The 20452-nt window shown below is 39.4% G+C and overlaps 1 protein-coding gene across 5 annotated transcripts in view; it reads right to left on the bottom strand.

The window, feature by feature from the left end:
* MARCHF8 (membrane associated ring-CH-type finger 8) overlaps positions 1-20452 on the bottom strand; it is a 149606-nt gene that overhangs the window by 37686 nt on the left and 91468 nt on the right. Inside the window, exon 1 of one of the 5 annotated variants that reach the window (XM_027595491.2) lies at positions 3415-3764. The exons of the other annotated variants lie outside the window; for them this stretch is intronic. Coding sequence (XP_027451292.1) covers positions 3415-3426 — 12 coding nt within the window. The 5' untranslated portion in view covers positions 3427-3764. Of the gene's footprint in view, positions 1-3414; positions 3765-20452 lie in introns of those variants that run through there. 5 annotated transcript variants of the gene reach the window in all.

The following is a 20452-nucleotide window of genomic DNA, read 5'->3' as shown; positions in this document are numbered from 1 at the left end:
ATACAAACAGGTTAAAAATAAAGCCTGGGACACCGATAACAAAATCACACTAATAACAAGATGACAGAGATGTTTAAATTATCTGGCAAAGACTGCAGGCAGTTCAAATGACCGTTCACTACTCTTAAAATAGAAAATGGACTCAAAAGTAGAGAAATGACAGAAGGAAAAAAAATCAAGAACTTGATAGAAAAACAAAGTATTCAATCTTAAACAACAGAGAGAAAAAAAATAGAGACAAAAATCTCAGGGACCTGTGAAGCAAAACCAAATGGTTTAACAGTCATATCACTGGAATCTAAAAAGGAGAATGAATACAGTGCTGAAAAATACTTGAAAAAAAACTTGCTAAAATATTCCCAAGTTCATAGAAAGACATAAACCTACAGCTTAAAGAAGCTGAGTGAACTACAAACAGGATAAACAAACAAAAAACTTACTAGAAATCTTGCTTTAAAAAATATCACCTTGGGGGTGCCTGGGTGGCTCAGTTGGTTAAGCGACTGCCTTCGGCTCGGGTCATGATCCTGGAGTTCCGGGATCGAGTCCCACATGGGATCGAGTCCCACATGGGATCGAGTCCCGCATGGGATCGAGTCCCGCATCGGGCTCCTTGCTCAGCAGGGAGTCTGCTTCTCCCTCTGACCTTCCTCCCTCTCGTGCTCTCTCTCTACCATTCTCTCTCTCTCTCAATAAATAAAAAAGAAAAAAAAATCACCTTGGTCAGTGCTCTGGACTGAACTTGCCCCCGCCAAAGTTCCTACGTTGAAGCCCTAATCCCCAATGTGACTATATTTGGAGATGGGGCTTAAAGAGGTAGGTAAAGTTAAATAGTGGCCCTCACCCAATAGGACTTGTGGCCTTAAAAGAGGGAGAGAGAGAGAGAGACCTCTGTCTCCATCCACACTAGTACCATTTTGTTATGGCTGCCCAAGCAGGTTAATATAGTTGGCAAAAGGATTCAGAAAAATTATGAAGAAATCTATACCTATCTCAAAAATAAAAGCAAAACTCAGGTAGTTCCTTTTTTTTTTCTTAAGATTGATTGATTGATTTGACAGAGAGAGAGAGAGACACAGTGAGGGAACACAAGCAGGGGGAGAGGGAGAAGCAGGCTTCCTGCCAAGCAGGGAGCCCGATGCAGGGCCCGATCCCAGGACCCTGGGACCATGACCTGAGCCGAAGACAGATGCTCAACCACTAAGCCACGCATGCACCCAAAAACTCAGGTAGTTTTAAGGAATAACAAAAATGGCACATAAATATTTTATAAGAAGTGCAAATCTGAAATAAAATTTAGGGCATAGTTAGTCATTACAATTATAACTCAGGAAAAAAACAATTACATCACAAAAATTCGGGGGGAAGCTTATAAAACTGTATTTCAACACATGGACTAGGCAATTTATTTAAAGTTATGCAAGCCGCATCAATAGTTGTCTTCAGTAAAAGAGTTCAAATTTATAGTAATGTGATTATCTGCTTCACTTTTTTTAGCTTTAACATGACAATAACAAAGTAACAAGAAACTAGAAAGCATTAAGACCATAACAGCTAACCATTTCTGCTTGGCCATTCATCTACTCTCTGGACTTCAGTTTTGCCCTTTATAAAGAGGGCTTGTGTGGAAGAGGGTGGGGCAGAGAAGTTAACAAAGATGACCCCTTTGGTTCCTCTAATCCCAAATGTGGTATATCTATGGGGAATATGTTGCCCTATTTAGTTCTACTCAGCACCACACATACTGCAGTTTTAAACTTAGCCCTGAAGATATGAATAATGGGTTTATAGTGCCAAAAACCCTCCTGACATAGACAATAAATATTTTTTAAAATGTCAAATGTAACACGACATGAGTAGAGTGATAATCTTCCTAGTAATGTATTGGTGAATGCAATCTTTTTCAAATGAGTTTCCATTAATTTTCATTTTTATTTTTTGAACATGAAATAAAGTTATGCTGAAAAAAATTAAAGGTCTTTGTATTCATCATTGATATTTTAAAACCTTAATTATACAAACGGTAAAATAAACATTTTAATTTCTGCCATTTAAAAACTATATATCCAATAAATCCATACACCCTTGAGGTTAGCTGAAAAATCTTTATCAATACAAATCAGAATACATTAGCTATAAAAGTTATTATAGGAATTGTAGCACTGTAAATATTTCCTACTTTCTACAAGTAACTTTTATAGAAAGAGTATTTAATTTCTTTAATATGGAATGTATTCATTCAGGGAACACATTTATTGACCACACACTGTGTGTCAGGTAAATTCTAAGCCCTTGGGAATGATAAATGACCAAAACAAAGATTCCTCCTCTTGGGGTGCCTGGGTGGCTCAGTCAGTTGGGTGTCCAACTCTTGGTTTTGGCTCAGGTCATGATCTCAGGGTTGTGGGATGGAGCCCCCGCATCAGGCTTTGAGCTTGTCTAGGAGTCTGCTGGAGATTATCTCCGTCTCCCTCCCCCTTCGCTTCTCCCCCTGCTCATGCTCTCTAAGATAAATACGTAAAATCTTAAGAAAAAAAAAAAAAAGATTCTAACTCTTGTGGAGCTTGAGAAAATGGTGCAGAAGGAGACTGCTGGTCTCCTGATTGTCTCAGAGCTCAGAGTGTTACCTGTTCACAACATGTTTGTTCACTGAAGAGTTTCGAAACTATAAATGATATTTCATGGTGAAATACATACATCCAATTTGGCCCAGATGCCTTGAGGCTCTTACTCCTTTCATCTTCACTATCTTTGTCCCTTATAGCTCAAGAGCATCTCATAGCCTTAGCAAAGTTAACAAGAGATAGATAGCATCCATACAAAATAAGACATGCAAATGGCAACATTAGAATGTGCCTGCCAAATGAAATCACATGCCTGGCTTACACACACACACACACACACACACGACGTTCCATCTTTAAGCATTTTCTGTCCTGTAAGAAACTAAAAAATCTTCCCAGAATGAATGCTCCAGCAAAAGAACCAAGCTAGGAGCCTTGTGAAAACAATACTTCCTCCAGAAAATGCAATGGAGCCTGCAGCTGTGTCATTCAAATTATAAACTAAGTTGTCTTTTTCAGGATTTTCCAAAGCCATAATTCCATGATTTAAACTTACATGGGCAATATCACATCAATAAAAAAGACACTTTTTATACTAGCAGGAGGATACCATTTAAAAAAAATCTGCAATAATTTATATACTTAAATGCTTATTTGGCCTAAGAATACTTTTCAAGGAACCATTTTGTTACAAAGTACATCCTTGAAAATGGAATTAAACCACCAAGCTTCTCTGATTGAGAGGCATCCTTGAACAATTCTGGTTCTCTATATATTTATTCCATAGGGCCTAATGGCATCCCTAAAATCAATGAGAAATCCGGCCACTGCTGACAGGCACTTCTCCTACCTGCAGCTTCATTTTCCAGCAAGACGCACCGGGGAGTCCTCAGTGCAGCTCTCCCCAGCGACATGTTCCTGGGTTCGTCTGCACACCAGCTGCCGCCCTACAGCTTCCAGCAGAAGCACATCATCGCAGCTGGACTTGTAAGGGCCTGCTGCAGCCCTTGGCACACCACTCCTGGGATCAAATTGGACTAACCATTTCCTCCAGCTGATTTCCAAGGAACTAGATAGTGAATGAATAATTCATGACAAGTCCATTCCAGCAACCCATTTCTGCTCTATGGTCTACTCCCCACAGCAATTTGCAATGTAAAGATTCTAAAGCAGCACACTTGCTGGCAGGCAAAGAATGGAAAGTTCACTTTCCTTGTCAATGACAGTAAATGTTAGTAGATCTGTTTGCTCTTCTTTCATGCTAACCTATCACCCAGACTTAAGAGATTTCTTAAAATGTAGGAAAGATAAATGATTAACAGGAGAGATCTGACCCATACACACAAAGAATTTTTTCTCCATAAAACCTGTCCTACCCAGTGGTTTCTGGTGGTAGGAAAAGCAGCAAAGTGCTTGCTCTAAGATCAGCAGGTCAGTACTTAAATTTAGCAAAAGACCAGTTCTAGCAGAGTACAGAAAATCATCACATGGTAGGGGAGGGGCGTTTCATATCAATGCCAGGAAACAAATTGCTCCAAAGGGGAATTTTCCTGGTCCCTCAGGCTGTAAATATAACTTTCATCTCATTGGTATTCTTCTAGGAAGAACATGAACATTCATTTTCACCAATTTGTCAGTGCTTACATATTTCCAAATGCGTGATATCTAAAGTAGTCAATTCTCTGCAACCAAACACATGATGCCAAGAGGAACTTGAACAAAATAACAGAAGGCCCATACTCCTCCTAGCTCAGCTCCACCTCCAGGAAGTCCAATCCTACACCTATCATTTTTACCTGTTTTAATCTTTCTTTCCTTTTCTTCTGCACTCACTGGGACTATCTGAAGCTTGTGCTCTGTCAGTAAGTTCATTTTCCAGCCATGACTATTCTGTTCCTAGCTACTTTTTTTTTTTATTTTATGATGTTATGTTAATCACCATGCATTACATCATTAGTTTTTGACTCCTAGCTACTTCTAATTTATTTGTTCTGCAAATTGGCTTTCATGTGACTCCTTGGCTCCGTATTCTTCCCTTTCACCTCATTCTGTCATTTTATTTTTTTTTCATTCTGTTATTTTATTATATCATTCCTGAGCCTGTGTTTTATCCAACCCAGGTCCTTAACAGCTTACTCCTTAATATCTTACTCAGGAATTCTCTTCATTCCGAAGGGAAATGACGATTTCTTCCAGAACAGACTCTGCATCCTTCTTCGACATGTACTGTGCCTTTCCCTCCTTCCTGCCATGTGTGCAGAGGGCTCGTGATGTCTTCTTGTTGGCTCAGGCTTCACTGGGACGTTCTGCAGAGCGCCTCTGTGTGTATTACTGTGTAGTCTAGGGGAGCCCCTCCCCTGCCAGCTATGTTCTAACTGGTGTTCACAGAGTGTGAAAAAGGGAGAAGGGAACCAGCTTAGCTGGGACTAGAGCTACAAGCAGCCCTAACTCTGAGTTTCTCTCCCAGGGATATATTCTTTTCCACCCCATTAATTCCCTCAATCCTTGAGAGACTTCATCTCCACCAGAAAGAGTCTGGCCCACGTTGTTCTCTTCCTCCTTTGCAGTCATTCCTTGTCCCCCAAATCCTGACTACCCACTCCCCACCCCTACCCAACCCTGCCACCTGCAGCTCATTATATGCTCCTTCTTCCACTTACTGTTCTCCAAACAGGCCTGCCTGATCCACATCCCCTTCTGTCAGGTGTTCTGCTACCTCCCAGTTTACTGATGAAGATAATCAGCTCTGACAACCACCTACGACATTAGGGGAAATCTGCCTTGAGATGTATACCCCATGAATGGTAGAGCAAACAGAAAGAACCTGGGTCCTTGATAATGTCTCGGATATGCTGGATCGACCACCCTGAGATTCATCATTCCCTTTTATATACACCTCCTTTTATATCAGCTAGCAAAGTATTCATTGTTTAAGCCAGGATGGGTTGGTTGTTCTGGTACTTGCAGCTGAAAACATCCTCACAGATGGCATTTGGACTATCTATTTATATTATTAAACCCTGTTTTGTTAGCCTGTATATTTTTAAAATTAACACAGAACTTCAAACTGATTTATTAAGACTCAAGTACGGCTGAGGACGCTCAAAAAAATCAATGATTCTCAGAATTAACAGAGACAAAGCTGGTCTATTCCAACCCAACACAGAGCCTGAATCCTTATATAATATTGCAGGCCTGGCTGTTTCTCCTTAACACTCCCAGGAACAAAGAGTTCTCCAGCCACCTCCCAAGGCAACCGATTCACTTCACTCTGCTGATAAGTGAATCCTTGTTACTGTCAGGCTCATCATCCTTTGGCCTGAGGGGGTCTACTGGAACACTGGATTTTAAGAGCAAATTAAAAAGAGGGCAAGCAGTTTGGCACAATGCTGGCAGCAGCAGTACAGCAATGGGATGAACAAGGCACACTGTGGACACCAACTCTCCCTAGAGTAGGAGTTAGTTGGCAGAATTGTGAATCCATTAGCATTGAACCAGATTATAAAACTCTTTCTTATGGACTACACACATGTACAATTCTATCCTGTGTTTTAGGGCCTCTTTCCACTCCCCACTGTAAGAATGATAATGTGAGGGGCGCCTGGGTGGCTCAGTCGTTAAGCGTCTGCCTTCAGCTCAGGTCATGATCCCAGGGTCCTGAGATCGAGCCCTGCTTTGGGCTCCCTGCTCCGCAGGAAGCCTGCTTCTCCCTCTCCCACTCCCCCTGTTCGTGTTCCCTCTCTCACTATCTCTCTCTCAAATAAATAAAATCTTAAAAAAAAAAAGAATGATAATGTGAATATAATGCAAAAGGAGAATCTTTGCTGTAAGAAGGGCCTATAGGGGCGCCTGGGTGGCTCAGTTGGTTGAGCGGCCAACTTGATTTTGGCACAGGTCATGATCTCCAGGTCTTGAGAGCGAGCCCTGCATTGGGCTCCACACTCAGCGGGGAGTCTGCTTGAGGATTCTCTCTCTCCCTCTCCCCCTCCCCCCACTCATGTGCATTCTCTCTCTCTCTCTCTCTAATAAATAAATATTTTTTAAAAAGACCTGTAAGTGTTGTCAGAAACTAAAACTACAAGAGAAGATTTTGGAACATAGAGTTGTTCGAATTTTCTTCTATTTTCCATGTCCTCTTCAGCAGACTAAAGTTTGGGTAAACACATCCTAAATATGTAATAGGTAAGGGTTTTCAAAATCTTTTCCATGACGAACCATCAGAAAAGCATAAAAGATTGCTGGGTAATATATTAATTCTACATGATAAACTAATTCTCCAATTTTGAAATAATCATCATTTTCGTCATCAATCAATTGGTTTTTTATGTATTTTAAAATAGAAAAAAAAATTTGAGTTCTCATTCTAATTTTTCTTTTTGTCTCTCAACTACTGTCATCTATTCCTTGACTCAACTTCCTCTTTTCAAGTATCTTATGCTCTGGGTTTAAAATTCTCACTGAAAGAACCATTCTTGAAGACTTTAAAACATACATATTTTCTGGTAAAGGTTATTTCTCCAAAGATTATTTCATCTAGCAGCTGAAACAACAGATGATGAACTCACAGCATATTCCAAGTATCTCATAAAGAATTCTGATCCCTTTTGGGTGTCTGAGGTGAAAGTCCTGATTATGGAGGGCCTGGCTTTCATTAAAAAAATATGAAATAGGGCAAGATGGTGGCTGTCAGGCAAGCCCTTCCAGCCTTCATGAAGACTACATCACGGTGCCTGGGTGGCTCAGTCGGTTAAGCGTCTGCCTTCGGCTCATGTCATAATCTCAGGGTCCTGGGATCAAGCCCCACGTTAGGCTCTCTGCTCAGCAGGGAGTCTGCTTCTCCTTCTCACCCGCCCTCTGTCCTCTCCCTCGCTCTTTCTCTCAAATAAATAAAATCTTGGGGCGCCTGGGTGGCTCAGTCGTTGAGCGTCTGCCTTCGGCTCAGGTCATGATCCCGGGGTCCTGGGATCGAGTCCCACATCGGGCTCCCTGCTCCGCGGCAAGCCTGCTTCTCCCTCTCCCACTCCACCTGCTTGCGTTCCCTCTCTCGTTATGTCTCTCTCTGTCAAATAAATAAATAAAATCTTAAAAAATAAATAAATAAATAAATAAATAAAATCTTAAAAAAAAAAAAACCTCTACATCAAAGTTGGACTGCCCTAGAGTACTTTCAATTCTATGCTACAGTGCCACATGAAATGCAGGATAGAGAGCCTTAAGTGAAACAGAATACAAAGTTTGTGGCTTGTTTACAGTACACATATACTCTCCCCACTGATGACGTCCCAACCAAGACCCTCAAATTCTTAAGACCATTACAATGACATGTCCCTGACGCAGCAGAAAATGTAAAAGGAAAGTACCCAGAACCCTGCCTGCCTGTAGTCAACAGTCATTCATGGCTTTTCTCTGTCAGCCACTGTTCTGAGGACCCTGATGATGAACTCTTGGCTTGCCAGCTCTTGAACATTCTTAAAACCTGCTCCTTAAATGTTGCCTCATACCCTGGACAAGCTATCTGGTTTGCTCTGACCTCTACTATATGCTTGTTTGGGGTCTTTCGAAGGACAGGTCTTTCTCCAATACTTATAAAAAGTTACCCAAGAGAGCACCCTGTGTGGGAACTTCGTAGACCTTTCTACATTATCTCTAGAATGCCAGTCCTAGCCTGGCCTGCTGATAACAGCTCAGCAGCAAACTGTGCCCTCAGACCCGGGTACAGTTTTCTACCTAGAGCCTTCTTCTCACTTATCTGCCACAAAGAAGAATATTCTCAAAGCTACCAGTATCCTCTCACTGCTCTACACCACAATGTTCCTATAAAGCAGGCATCATACACTAATTAGAACAACTTAGCTTTCAAACCACTGTACTTGTCAGAGGACTGGAGACCTTGCCAGGCTTATAACAGAAGCACTGAGAAACCCACAGCTACAGAAACTCTAACAGATGTGCTGGGAAGAAGTCTGCACAAGAAAATCTTTCCCAGAGTTTTCCAAATGCCACTGCATACTTTTTTGACCTATTATTAAAATGAAAATACAAATATTTGAGCAGAATTACAATTACCATTTACAAAAGGTTGAGTATGTCTTCATTCAAACATGGATAGCTATATGCTACAAGGAACTTCTGCCAATGAGTAAAATATCATCCATTCTCAGGATCCTTGCACCCTGGTGCTGGAATGCAGCTTGGCTCCCCAGGAGTTCCCAGCATCCCCACTCCACATCTCCTCAGTCCTAATACTGCCTCCAAAGCTGGAGGTCCACTCTACTTGCATTCCCCTATCAACACTGGGTGCTTCCCATGGATTCCAGGTATCTCCCTCCTCTGTGGGTCCTCTCTATTTTCCCCCGCTCCCCAATTAAAGTTTGGGCCTGGGGAAAAGAAAATCATCCCTACCAGTAAGGAATTCATACTCTATTATAGGATACAAACAAATAACTACAGGTAACAACCATGTGGTAAAATTTTTAAAATGCCACATCAGAGATACAAATGCTAATTTTTCTTTCTCTTTTTTACATATCTACGCATTACAATCCATTCATGGAGGAAGAGAATGGAGAATGGAGTGGAAGAATGGAGTCCCTAATGGGCATATAAATTAGAGAATTTCTAAATACTTTATATAGACCTACTTAAATATAGAAAAAAAAAGAGTATTCACAATAATAAACATCGAAGCAATCCTTTAATACTTGACATAATATACAGTATATTATCAAACTTATAATTTAGCAAACTAAATCATATCAGATTAAGTTCCTTCAATGCTAGAAAAAATTTATGCTAAATATATAGCCAGGATAAAAAAGTACAAATGAAGATTTGCGCGGTTTGGATAAAGCAAAATCAGACTTAGGATTCAGAATGGGAGTAGGGTCTAAAATAGGTGTCAAGTAGGACTCAGACCTGTGCCAGTCACCAAGGGAACTCAATCACATGCTTTTGGTATGTTCTAAAGATTGATGTAGGCTATGAATTCCTTTCCAGCACACAAGAGAGGATGTGAAGCAAACACCAAGGTGAGAAAATATTCTAGTCACATTTAAAACAATCAGCTTCACTAAGAAGTACTGCTTCAGCTGTTCAAATACACATTAGTCTACAGATATGATCCATCGTAGCAACTGAGAACTGAGAATAGCTGAAAAATTAGCTTATCTTTAAACATGTTATCTTCAAAAAATAAAACACTTTTATCATTTGAAACTTACTTTGCTCTGCTCTCAAAGGTTTCTCCCTCAAAAGCTCTTGATTAATCAGAGAAAGACATGTATCATATGACCTCACTGATATGAGGAATTCTTAATCTCAGGAAACAAACTGAGGGTTGCTGGAGTGGTGGGGGGTGGGAGGGATGGGGTGGCTGGGTGATAGACATTGGGGAGGGTATGTGCTATGGTGAGCGCTGTGAATTGTGCAAGACTGTTGAATCACAGACCTGAACCTCTGAAACAAATAATACATTATATGTTAAAAAAAAAAAAAAAAAGAAGAAGAAGAAGATAGCAGGAGGGGAAGAATGAAGGGGAGTAAATCGGAGGGGGAGACGAACCATGAGAGACGATGGACTCTGAAAAACAAACTGAGGGTTCTAGAGGGGAGGGGGGTCAGGGGAATGGGTTAGCCTGGTGATGGGTATTAAAGAGGGCACGTTCTGCGTGGAGCACTGGGTGTTATGCACAAACAATGAATCATGGAACACTACATCAAAAACAAAAACAAAAAAAGCTCTTGATTAAAGAACAGTAATTGGGGGTGGAAGAGATGAAATCACTTTCATCAACCTATCTATAATATGAGTTCAAAATATGCAATCACAGGCCAATATAGCCTAGTTCTGAGGCCTCAGAAATACAATCAGTATAAGACAGGAACAGATAAATGGCCTAGGCAGGTATAATGAAGTAATTTAATTACTTATTAAAACATTTCCCCAAACCAGTAATTCCACTTGTCCCTCCGATGGCCTGAGATGTTTATTTCCTAGGAATGGGAGCAGAGTAAAATAAACAGCTATGTCCTTCTTCTTCCGAGGAGGGAAGAGCTGCTGGGAGAAGAGGTGCAGGCAGGTTGTCTCAGGCTCAAGTGTACAATGGAAGGGCAAGATCTGAAAACGGATCCCCTTAAGCCCACCCATGCTTGTGCATTCTTTGGAAAGTCTGCATACACCTCCCAGAAATGGGTATGCCAGGTTGAAGGCTATTCTTAAATACATCAGAGAAAAAAGGTCAACCACGAAGAGCAAGCCACACATTTGAGAACACTTAAAGTACAGATATTTGATAGCACAACTTGTAAAAACCTAAACAAAGGAAGAAAATCTCCTAAAATACAACACAGAGAAAATCTACATCTAGTCACAACTTTATTTTGGATATTCTACTAATGTGATAGGTAAGGAATATCACTAATTATCAGCAATAAACACATTTAAAAAGAGAACCCTTTATTCTAACTGAGCACAAACATCAACCAATGTCTACATAATCCTAAAATATAAAAAATTTGGAAAAAGATTTAAAAATATATGAATACCTAAGGAAGCATCTCATTGGATAACTTACCCACTGGCCTTTAAATTGTTTATTATTGTTTATTGTTTTATCATTGTTTACCGCAGTCCTGGCTTTACATTACATCTGACAAGAGCATAGTCTTTTATTTCCCAAAACTTTTAATTTTGAAAATTTTTTAATCTACAGAGTGGTCGAAAGAATAATATGATGCCCTATATCCTTCAACTAGATGCATCAACCAATATAAAATTGCCACATTTGCTTTCTCTCTCACACACACACACACACACACACACACACACACACACACATTTTTCTTTTCCTTGTTATTTTTCTTTCTGGCAAAACCATTTGAAAGTAAGTTGCAGGGGTGCCTGGGTGACTCAGTCAGTTAAGTGTCAGACTCCTGGTTTCAGCTCAGGTCCTGATTTCATGGGTGGTGAGATCGAGCCCTCTGTCCGACTCCACAGTCAGCAGGGAGTCCGCTTGAAGATTCTCTCCCTCCACCCCTCCCCCCAACTCAGGTTCACTCTTGCTCTCTCTCTCAAAATAAATAAATCTTTTTACAAAATTAAAAAATAAAAAAACTTAAAAAAAGAAAGTAAGTTGAAGACATTATGCATGTTACCACTAAATATTTCTGTATGCATTTTCTAAGAATAGGCATACTCTCCTATGCAACCACAGTACCATTTTTATGTCTAAGAAAATTAACTACAAGTCTATACTTACTTACCATCTAATACATAGACAACATTCGAATGTGCCAGTTGTGTCAACACAGTTTATAGCAGCTTATTCTATCTAGCAGGTTCCATTAAGGTTTACGCATTACATTTGGTTGTTAAGCCCCTTTAAATCTAAAATAGCGCCCCCATTATTTTTCTGTTTTTCATGATAAATAATTTTTTAAAGTGAGGGGCTCAAAGTTTAAATTTTCCTCAAAAAACTCTTAGTATTATCTTGAGCTTAATGGAATAATTTTTTCAAAGTTATCAAAGTTCACTTATTATAAGACTCTGGCTAGTCTCTGTGTCTGTTAGTTATATTCGCGACGACAACTGCTATCAGTGCGCTGGTTATGGGAGGGCCACTGAGGCCAAGAAAGGAGCACAGTGATACTCACTGAGTAATGACAAGAACTATGCTGATAAGCAGAGGCTCATCCAAATTCAGCAGAATCCTAGGTCACACAGTGTATTTAAAGAGAAGACCTTTGCTCTCAGGGAACAGCCATCAATGAATCTTGGGGTACAGTACGAATCACTTGAGCATGTCTTTCACAATTTGGGTGGGCAACTCTACTTATAAGTGCTAATCACATGGCTAATAATACATAAGCATTATGCCTCAATCAGCCTAAGCCTAATTAAAAAACAAAACCCCAGGGTAAAAGACATTATTAAGACTTTCCTGTAACTGCAACCACTACTAGTTATTCACATATTACCTAAATACTGTGAATCTGACAGCAATCCCTTGCTATTTAAAAAAAGACAGACTTCTGAAATGCGGTTAAATTGAGTTCTTTATAAGCAAACACAAAAAACACACAAACTCCGCACTAGGAAGACCGAATAAAAGGGGCAATATTTCATGGCCTAGGCAAAAGTGGCATGGAAGAAAGATAAAATATTCTCAAATACAGCAAGCACCAGAAGTCACCTGGGGTGCTTGCTGCCATGATAAGGGAGGTCCATGAGACAGTGACTCCAGATGGTAACTCCCCTTCCTCAATGTCCTGTCACACACCCTTTTTTCTTCTCAGGCAATTCATTCTAACTGACAATTTTATCTATTCCTAGGGCCTCCTTTCCTGTCTATATGCTATCCGACTCCAAAATTTCTCTCTTTCTAGCTCTTGCTTAAACAGATTTCTCTCTGAAGATTCAGACACAACTGAATTCTGGATATCTTCAGGTGGCCCACCCACAAGTACCTCACATTTCCATGTTCACCATCAAGTTCACCATCCAATTTCCCCATCTTTCTGATTCATGCTGCCCTTCCTGCATCAAAGTGAATGAATGTCTCGACAGACATTACCTCTCCATGGCCTCCACAATCCATCAGCCACCAGCACTATCACCGATCCTGCCTCCTCCTGTCCATCTCCTTGTGATCTGCTCACTGCTCTCCTCCCCGATACCACCTCCCTGGTTTAGGCCATCATCACACGGAGCATAGCATTAGCTTTCTGAGTGCTCTCCACCCCCATCCCCTTCACCAAACTACAGTCACGTTATTAAAATAGAGCTCTACCCTTCACTGTTTCAGTTCCCTTAGCAACACTGTGGCTACTCCCGCCTCATCTCACTGCTCCCCACCTGACACTTCAAGCTCCAGCAGAACAGATTTTTCTCAGTACCTCCAACATACCATTCTTCTCTTCTCTAGGAATTTTTGCCTCGTACTGTACCAAACACTCTCCTCCTCTATCTTCAACTAACTCTTACTTCTTAAGACTCATCTTTGACATCTCCTCTTCCAGAGAAGCCTCCCTGTCACCATGAGACTAGGTCAGGGTGCTTCTCTAGACCATGGCACTTACCACACTGAACTGGATGCCTATTTTCCCAGCCAGCAGTATGCAGAGCAGGAAGAGGGAGGCCGAAGTATGGAGACCAACGTGTAGGCTGCTGCAGCAGGAGAGCCGACCAGGACCCGGACTACAGTTGAGGCGTGGCTTATAGAAGCATAAGGCCTGGGAGAGATTCGGGGAGCACAGAGAGCATCTCTGTGTTACGCAGCATTTATGTTCAACGTCTGACGGCACGCACCATGTAATGGGTGCTTAATATATATTTGTTCAAAAAAATGAACAAATCAATGAAGACAGAAGATAAAGACATAAGGAAGCAAACAGAAAAATATCTGAATCGTACTCAGAATAGACTCACTGAGTGCTGGGGGAATGAAGATACAGAGCAAGCGAAGCTGGGCAAGTTTCATTAGGAGAGACATGTGGTTTGCAAAGATAAAGGCCAGTGGCTGGCAGAGCAGTATGCAAAAAGCAAGTGAATGAAGAGCATGAGTGTGGAGGTTGGGTGTGAATACCAATTCTGATACTCGTCAATCACCAATGGGGAAAACCTTGGCAACTCATCCAATTGTTCTGTGCCTCATCTATAAGATGAGAGTGACAATGGATGACAATGATAATATCTAATAGTACTTGGATGAGGATCAAATGAATTCACTGAGTTAATGTTTGTAAAGTCCTTAGAAGAACAGTGCCTTGTACAGAAAAATCATGATAAGTATGTTAAATTAAACAAACCCTTAGTAGTATCTCGACCTATTTAGATGCAGTAAAAACAGCCACCTGTGAAGTGAATAATTAATTAATGGATGACTGCATACCTCCACTTACTGGACGACTGCTTACCTCCACTTACTGGAAGGTGATGTATCAGCCATATTTACTGTAAAATGTGAAGAATTTTCTCAACTAGAGTTTTAGGTAACAGAATTGTTTTTACACGTATACACACAATTCATAGTACACTGGGGAAACTGGAACTTCTGAACTACTCCAAAAAAATACAACACCCCATTCCCATCTCCAGTCACATACAAATCCTGGAAAAAATATAGCAAAATAATTTTTAATACACAGCCAAGCTCAAAAGCAAAAGAAAAAATTCCCAGGGGCCAAGAACAAGGAAAAAATTTAAAGTCAGAGCATTAAACAAGAGGCTAAAGCTAAAGGAAAGAAACTTGAATTATATGTTCACAGAGATAAAGAAAAAAATCTAAAAAACATAATGCAAAAACAGGAAATTATTTTAAAAATTCATGAAATAAAAACACGGAGACATTGAATTTATGATCTCAATGGCAGAACTAGACCTGGCTAAGGAGAGGGTTAGTGAACAGAAAGAGAATGCTGAAGAAATCACCCAGAACACAGCACACAGAGACAGACAGAAAGCATGGCAGAAGACAGTGAGCTTTATTCCCAGAGAAGGAGAATGAAGAGAATGGGGGAGAGGCAGTATTTGAGGAAATATTGAGTGCTTCCCAAAGGTGACGAAGAGCCTGGGTCCTCAACCTCAAAAACTGAAAGAGCACACCTAAATTCCAAGCAGAAATGGGATAAAGAAAAACAAAAGCATAACTAACCACATCACAGATCAAAAGATCTCTGGTTACAATATACTGGGGAAGCTGCTATCAGAGCATTCACTGAATTCTCTGACATGGCTCTTCCTATCTTCCTGCTACATTATAGGCTCCTCGAGGGCAGGCTTCTTTCCAGTACGTAATATACTGTTAATATCTGCTTGATGCATAAATGAAAGTACCAATGTGTGCAGTGAGTTTATATTCATGGGAAAGCATTTTTAAGAGGACACAAAATAATATGGAAGAAACATCATACAAACTCAAATGTCCATGGGTAAGGCATTCCTCTTGGGACCTGCTTCTTCTTTTGTGTAAAATAAAGGAGTTATACCTCAATGATGTCAGATATAAAAGTCACCAACAAATATTACAGGATACTATATTATTTGAGTGGTTTTCTTATTCTCAACAGGCTTACTAACAAGAAATCTGAAAAATTACCTTCCTCCTAGTTGTTTCATACAGGTAGGACAGCTGTAAGAGAACAGTGACAACCAACAAACCATAATCATTGAGTCCTGAGGTAGGACCTAAACAAATATACTTATGCACCACCTTCGGTTAATTTACAGGCAACACACCAAAGCCAACTGCAAATGTTTCACTTCACAACCAAACTAGACTCTTTCTTAGTTTTACCCACATGACCTGGACTCATCTAACAAACTCTCACTAGATCAACATTACAGAAGAGCTCAGTTACAGGCATTCCATGCATTCTTCCATCTCCAAACCATTACCAGTCCAAGACTTATGTGGGAACTGGCTGGGAAAAGCAAGCTGTTAATATATAAAATAGCTAAAATCAATACTGTTGGCTTTTGACTAAGAATATTCAAAATGGCAGGACCTTGAAGTTGTAATTTTATCTGCATTCAAGTTTCAAAATCTACATATGCAAAAGAAAATGTAACAGTTCAAGCTGATCAATTTGTATTTAATGTTTGATAACAGCCTTTTTTATTTCTAGAAAAACATCTAAGCTTATTTCTTCATTCTTAAAGAAAACAAGCCTTACAAGGAAGAAAACAACCATTTAGAAAAGAATTAGTCAGAATTTGTTTCTTAAACAGAGTGTGCTACAACTTTCTGTGAGTTCTTGAGCAAACTAGGAGTTACAATGATAGATTTGATTACCAGGCAGGAAAAACATGCTAGGAAGTAGACTTTTAAAAACCACTCCAGGGCGCCTGGGTGGCTCAGATGGTTAAGCGTCTGCCTTCGGCTCAGGTCGTGATCCCAGGGTCCTGGGATCAAGTCCCGCATCGGGCTCCCTGCTCCTTGGGAGCCTGCTTCTCCCTCTGCTTCTCTCTCTCTCTCTCTCTCTCTGTCTGTCATGAATAAATAAATAAAATCTTAAAAAAAAAAAAAAAACACTCCAGGGACGAAGGAAAGGTAAACAGATGACAAAAGAAATCCTCGTTTCTAGGTATGAGAATATTAATCTCTTGGGCTTTTGCAGGTAAAGTAGGTAGATGATTCAAGAAGTCATACAAATGATCTCACAGAGGGTGACAACCAGAGACAGTAATTTGGGACAGGTATATTTTAAAGATGTATATTCATCTCTTCATTTAAACACACTTATATGAAAAAACCAGGAATGGTCCAAAAGAGAACAATCAGAATGTTGAGAGATTCAATTTTGTAATACATTAAACAATGGATTTTTATGTTGCAGAATAAGACTGATGGTCCCTGGAAGAAAAAAGTAAGACTGCCAATAAAAGAAAGCTACAGAGAGTTTGTTCTTATACTGGATCTCAAAATTCTGGTCCCCCAAAAAAGAACAGAACTGCCTTTGGAAATAGTGGGTCAGTGCCATGAGAGATGCCCTAACGGTGCCCCAAGAACAAGCCAGCCACAATGATACAAAGCAGGTTCAAGCACTAAACTGGGAGTTGGGCTAGATTCTAGGATGTTAAAACACAGATTTTTTATGATTTAAAAAGGGAATGATTTATCAAATAGAAAAAAGAGGGGTGCCTGGGTGGCTCAGTCGTTAAGTGTCTGCCTTCGGCTCAGGTCATGACCCCAGGGTCCTGGGATCGAGCCCCGCATCAGGCTCCCTGCTCCACGGGAAGCCTGCTTCTCCCTCTCCCACTCCCCATGCTTGTGTTCCCTCTCTCGCTGTGTCTCTCTCTGTCAAATAAATAAATAAAATCTTAAAAAAAAGAGAGAATAATTAAGAAGTAAAAGTATAGTGATTATGCCTCAAAATACTGTTATCACTCGAGAGGCCATCTTTTCAGAAGATGTCAGGTAAAGATGAGTACAGTATTACCTGCCAGCATTCATATATTTTTATAGCAAATATAAATGTGGTTAATCATCAACCTGTAAGTGCATATAAACTTATGTGTACAAGCAAATGGAATAGCTATGTGCTTAACTCACTGAAACTACAGAACGTACAAACTGTCTTTCCAGTAACATATTATTTCATTAAGATTCAAGTGTTTATAAATGTATGTGGCGATGCATAAAAAAACACGATCATCATCCTAATGCTTCATGGCAAAATCAGAAGCAAGATGGTGAGGCTAATGAGGTCAGCAAAGGAACTGTTTATAAATATATAAAAGAAAATAGTACATTCTTTTCCCATGGAACTTACTTACTGTTTCAATGTAAGCTATTCACTGAATTACCTTTTTGTTTATCCCTTTCAAGAAATACCATAATGTGGGCCAGTTCATTCAGTATCCATACCAATTTCATCTTAAAGGAGTATAAAGCAGAAAATTTATATTTTCTGAACAATCTTGTAATATGGGTTCCAGGCATAATTAGGTTGTGCTTATTCAATGCAGTCAACACTCAAGGTTTTGATTTGGAGATGATACATGGGGGAGAAAAAAAGAGGGCAGAGTATCCACTTTGCCTATCCAGATCATGGCAAGAGTGAGTGGTTCTAGAGTCAGCAGCTTCTTCCTACTTCAGCAAAGTCTGTAGCAATGTAGCAGCTTTTCCAACTATGGTAAAGATAATTTTTTTTTCACCAGAAGTGGCAAGAGCAACTTTGTCAGCTTGTCTCAGGAGAACAGTCCAAGAGTACTGGGATTAGCTGTTCCTGGAAACTCAGCCTGCTCCTCCAGCCATTCAATTACTTTGTAAGCATCTACTACTTCCCTATATTAAATCCCTCTCCTTAAACTAACTGGAAATAATGCTGTTGCTTACAGTGGACCCTGTCAATAACAGTAAAATGGACATCATTCTGGAAAATAATTTACAAATACTGTCAAACGAAATGTGTATTTCTAAACATTGATTTGGTGGCCAAATACAAAATTTGTCTTTTAGACTTTTAAAAATACATGTTAAAAATCCTACTTAAATGCACAGAAGGGTATTTTAAAATAGGCCTGAGTGGGGCGCCTGGGTGGGTCAGTCGGTTAAGTGTCTGCCTTTGGCTCAGGTCATGATCCCAGGGTCCTGGGATAGAGTTCCGCATTGGGTTCGTGCTCAGCCAGGAGCCTGCTTTCTCCCTCTGCCTGCCATTCCCCCTGCTTATGCACGTGCGTGCTCTCTGTCAAGAAACAAATAAAATCTTTTAAAAATAAAATAAAGTAGGCCCGAGGATAGGAAAAACATCAAATAATGGGGAAAGGAGACAAAAGAATGAGAAAAACATGAATTTTTTTTAAATGGTGAAATTATTTGTGTGAAAAAGGAAAGAACTAGTAAAGAAATACAGAAACATCTGTTAATCAAGTTGATACTACAATCATGCTGAAATTAGAGAAGAAAAACAGTCTACAAAGATATCCACCACTTGGTATCTTAAGTCAGTTTTATTTGTAAATAAATTTTTAAAGTTCACTTTGGATATTATGATCAAAAAGCTGAACAGAGACATGGAAGATATAAAGAAAGGATCCAAACTAAACTTCTAGAGACAATAACTATTCCATGCCTGAGATGGAAACATACACTAAAAAGATTAACAGCAGATTAGACATGGAAAAAGAAAAGATTAATAAACTCAAACACAGCAATTAGAATGATCCAAAATAAAACAGAAAGAAAACATAAAATTTTTAAAAATGTAAAGCGTAACACTGGACAACTTCCAAGAGTTAATGTGTGAAATGGGAGTCCCCAAAAAAGGGAGGGAGCAGAAGAATATTTGGAAAAATATTTCAAGTTAATGGAAACAGATTCACAAAGTTCAACAAACCCAGACACAAGAAATGAAGAAAACAAGGGGCACCTGGGTACTTCAGCTGGTTGACCATCCACCTCTTGGTTTCAGCTCAGGTCATGATCTCATGGGTCATGATATGAAGCCCCACAACAGGCTCCACCCTCAGTAGAGAGTCTGCTTGAAGATTCTCTCCCTCTGCCCCTACCCCCCCCACCCGTCTCTCTCTAAAATAAATAAATAAATCTTAAAAAGAAATAAGGAAAACAAAAAAAAGAAGAAAAAGAAAGCTGAAAAATTCTTTACCAGCCAACTCACACTATAAGAAACGTTAAAGTCTTTCACAAAGAGACAATGAACAACAGAAATGATATTTATAAGAGTAAATATTTTTCTTATTATATTAATCTCTTTAAATTTAAAGGATTTAACTTATTCAAAATATGTTCACAGACCAAAATGGAATCAAATTAGAAATAAATAAGAGCAAGATCTCTGGAAAGTCCCAAAATTTTGAAAATTAAATAACATACTTAAAAACACCCATGGATCAAAGAAGAAATCAAAGGGAAATTAGAAAGTATGTTGAACTGAACAAAAATGAAACTCAAAAGCAAAATTTGCCAGATGCCACAAAAGCAGAAATGGGGAAATTTATAACTCTAAATATCTACATTAGAAAATAAGAAAGGTCTCAAAAAAAATAAGAAAATAAGAAAGGTCTCAAATAAATAACCTTGGCTTCTACCTTAAGAAGCTAGAAAAAGAAGAGCCAATTAAACTCAAAGGAAACAGAGGAAAGGAAATGATGAATATCAAAGCAAAAACCAAAAAAAAAAAAAACAGAAAACAAATAGTAACAGAGAAAATCTTTTAAACTGAAAGAATTCTTTGAAATCAATTAAATTGATAAACCTGTGACCAGATGATCAAGAAAAAAGGATAATCAGTGCCATAAGCTGAATGTTTGTGTCTCTCTCAAAATTCATATTCATATGTTGAAATCCTAATGCCCATGTGATTATATTAAGAGGTAGGGACTTTGCATGTGATTAGGTGAAGAGCAAGGAGCTCTCATGAATGGAATA

Source organism: Zalophus californianus, chromosome 15 (genome assembly GCF_009762305.2).
Source record: "Zalophus californianus isolate mZalCal1 chromosome 15, mZalCal1.pri.v2, whole genome shotgun sequence".
Classification (NCBI taxonomy): domain Eukaryota; kingdom Metazoa; phylum Chordata; class Mammalia; order Carnivora; family Otariidae; genus Zalophus; species Zalophus californianus.
This window is presented reverse-complemented; position numbering and strand designations above follow the sequence as displayed.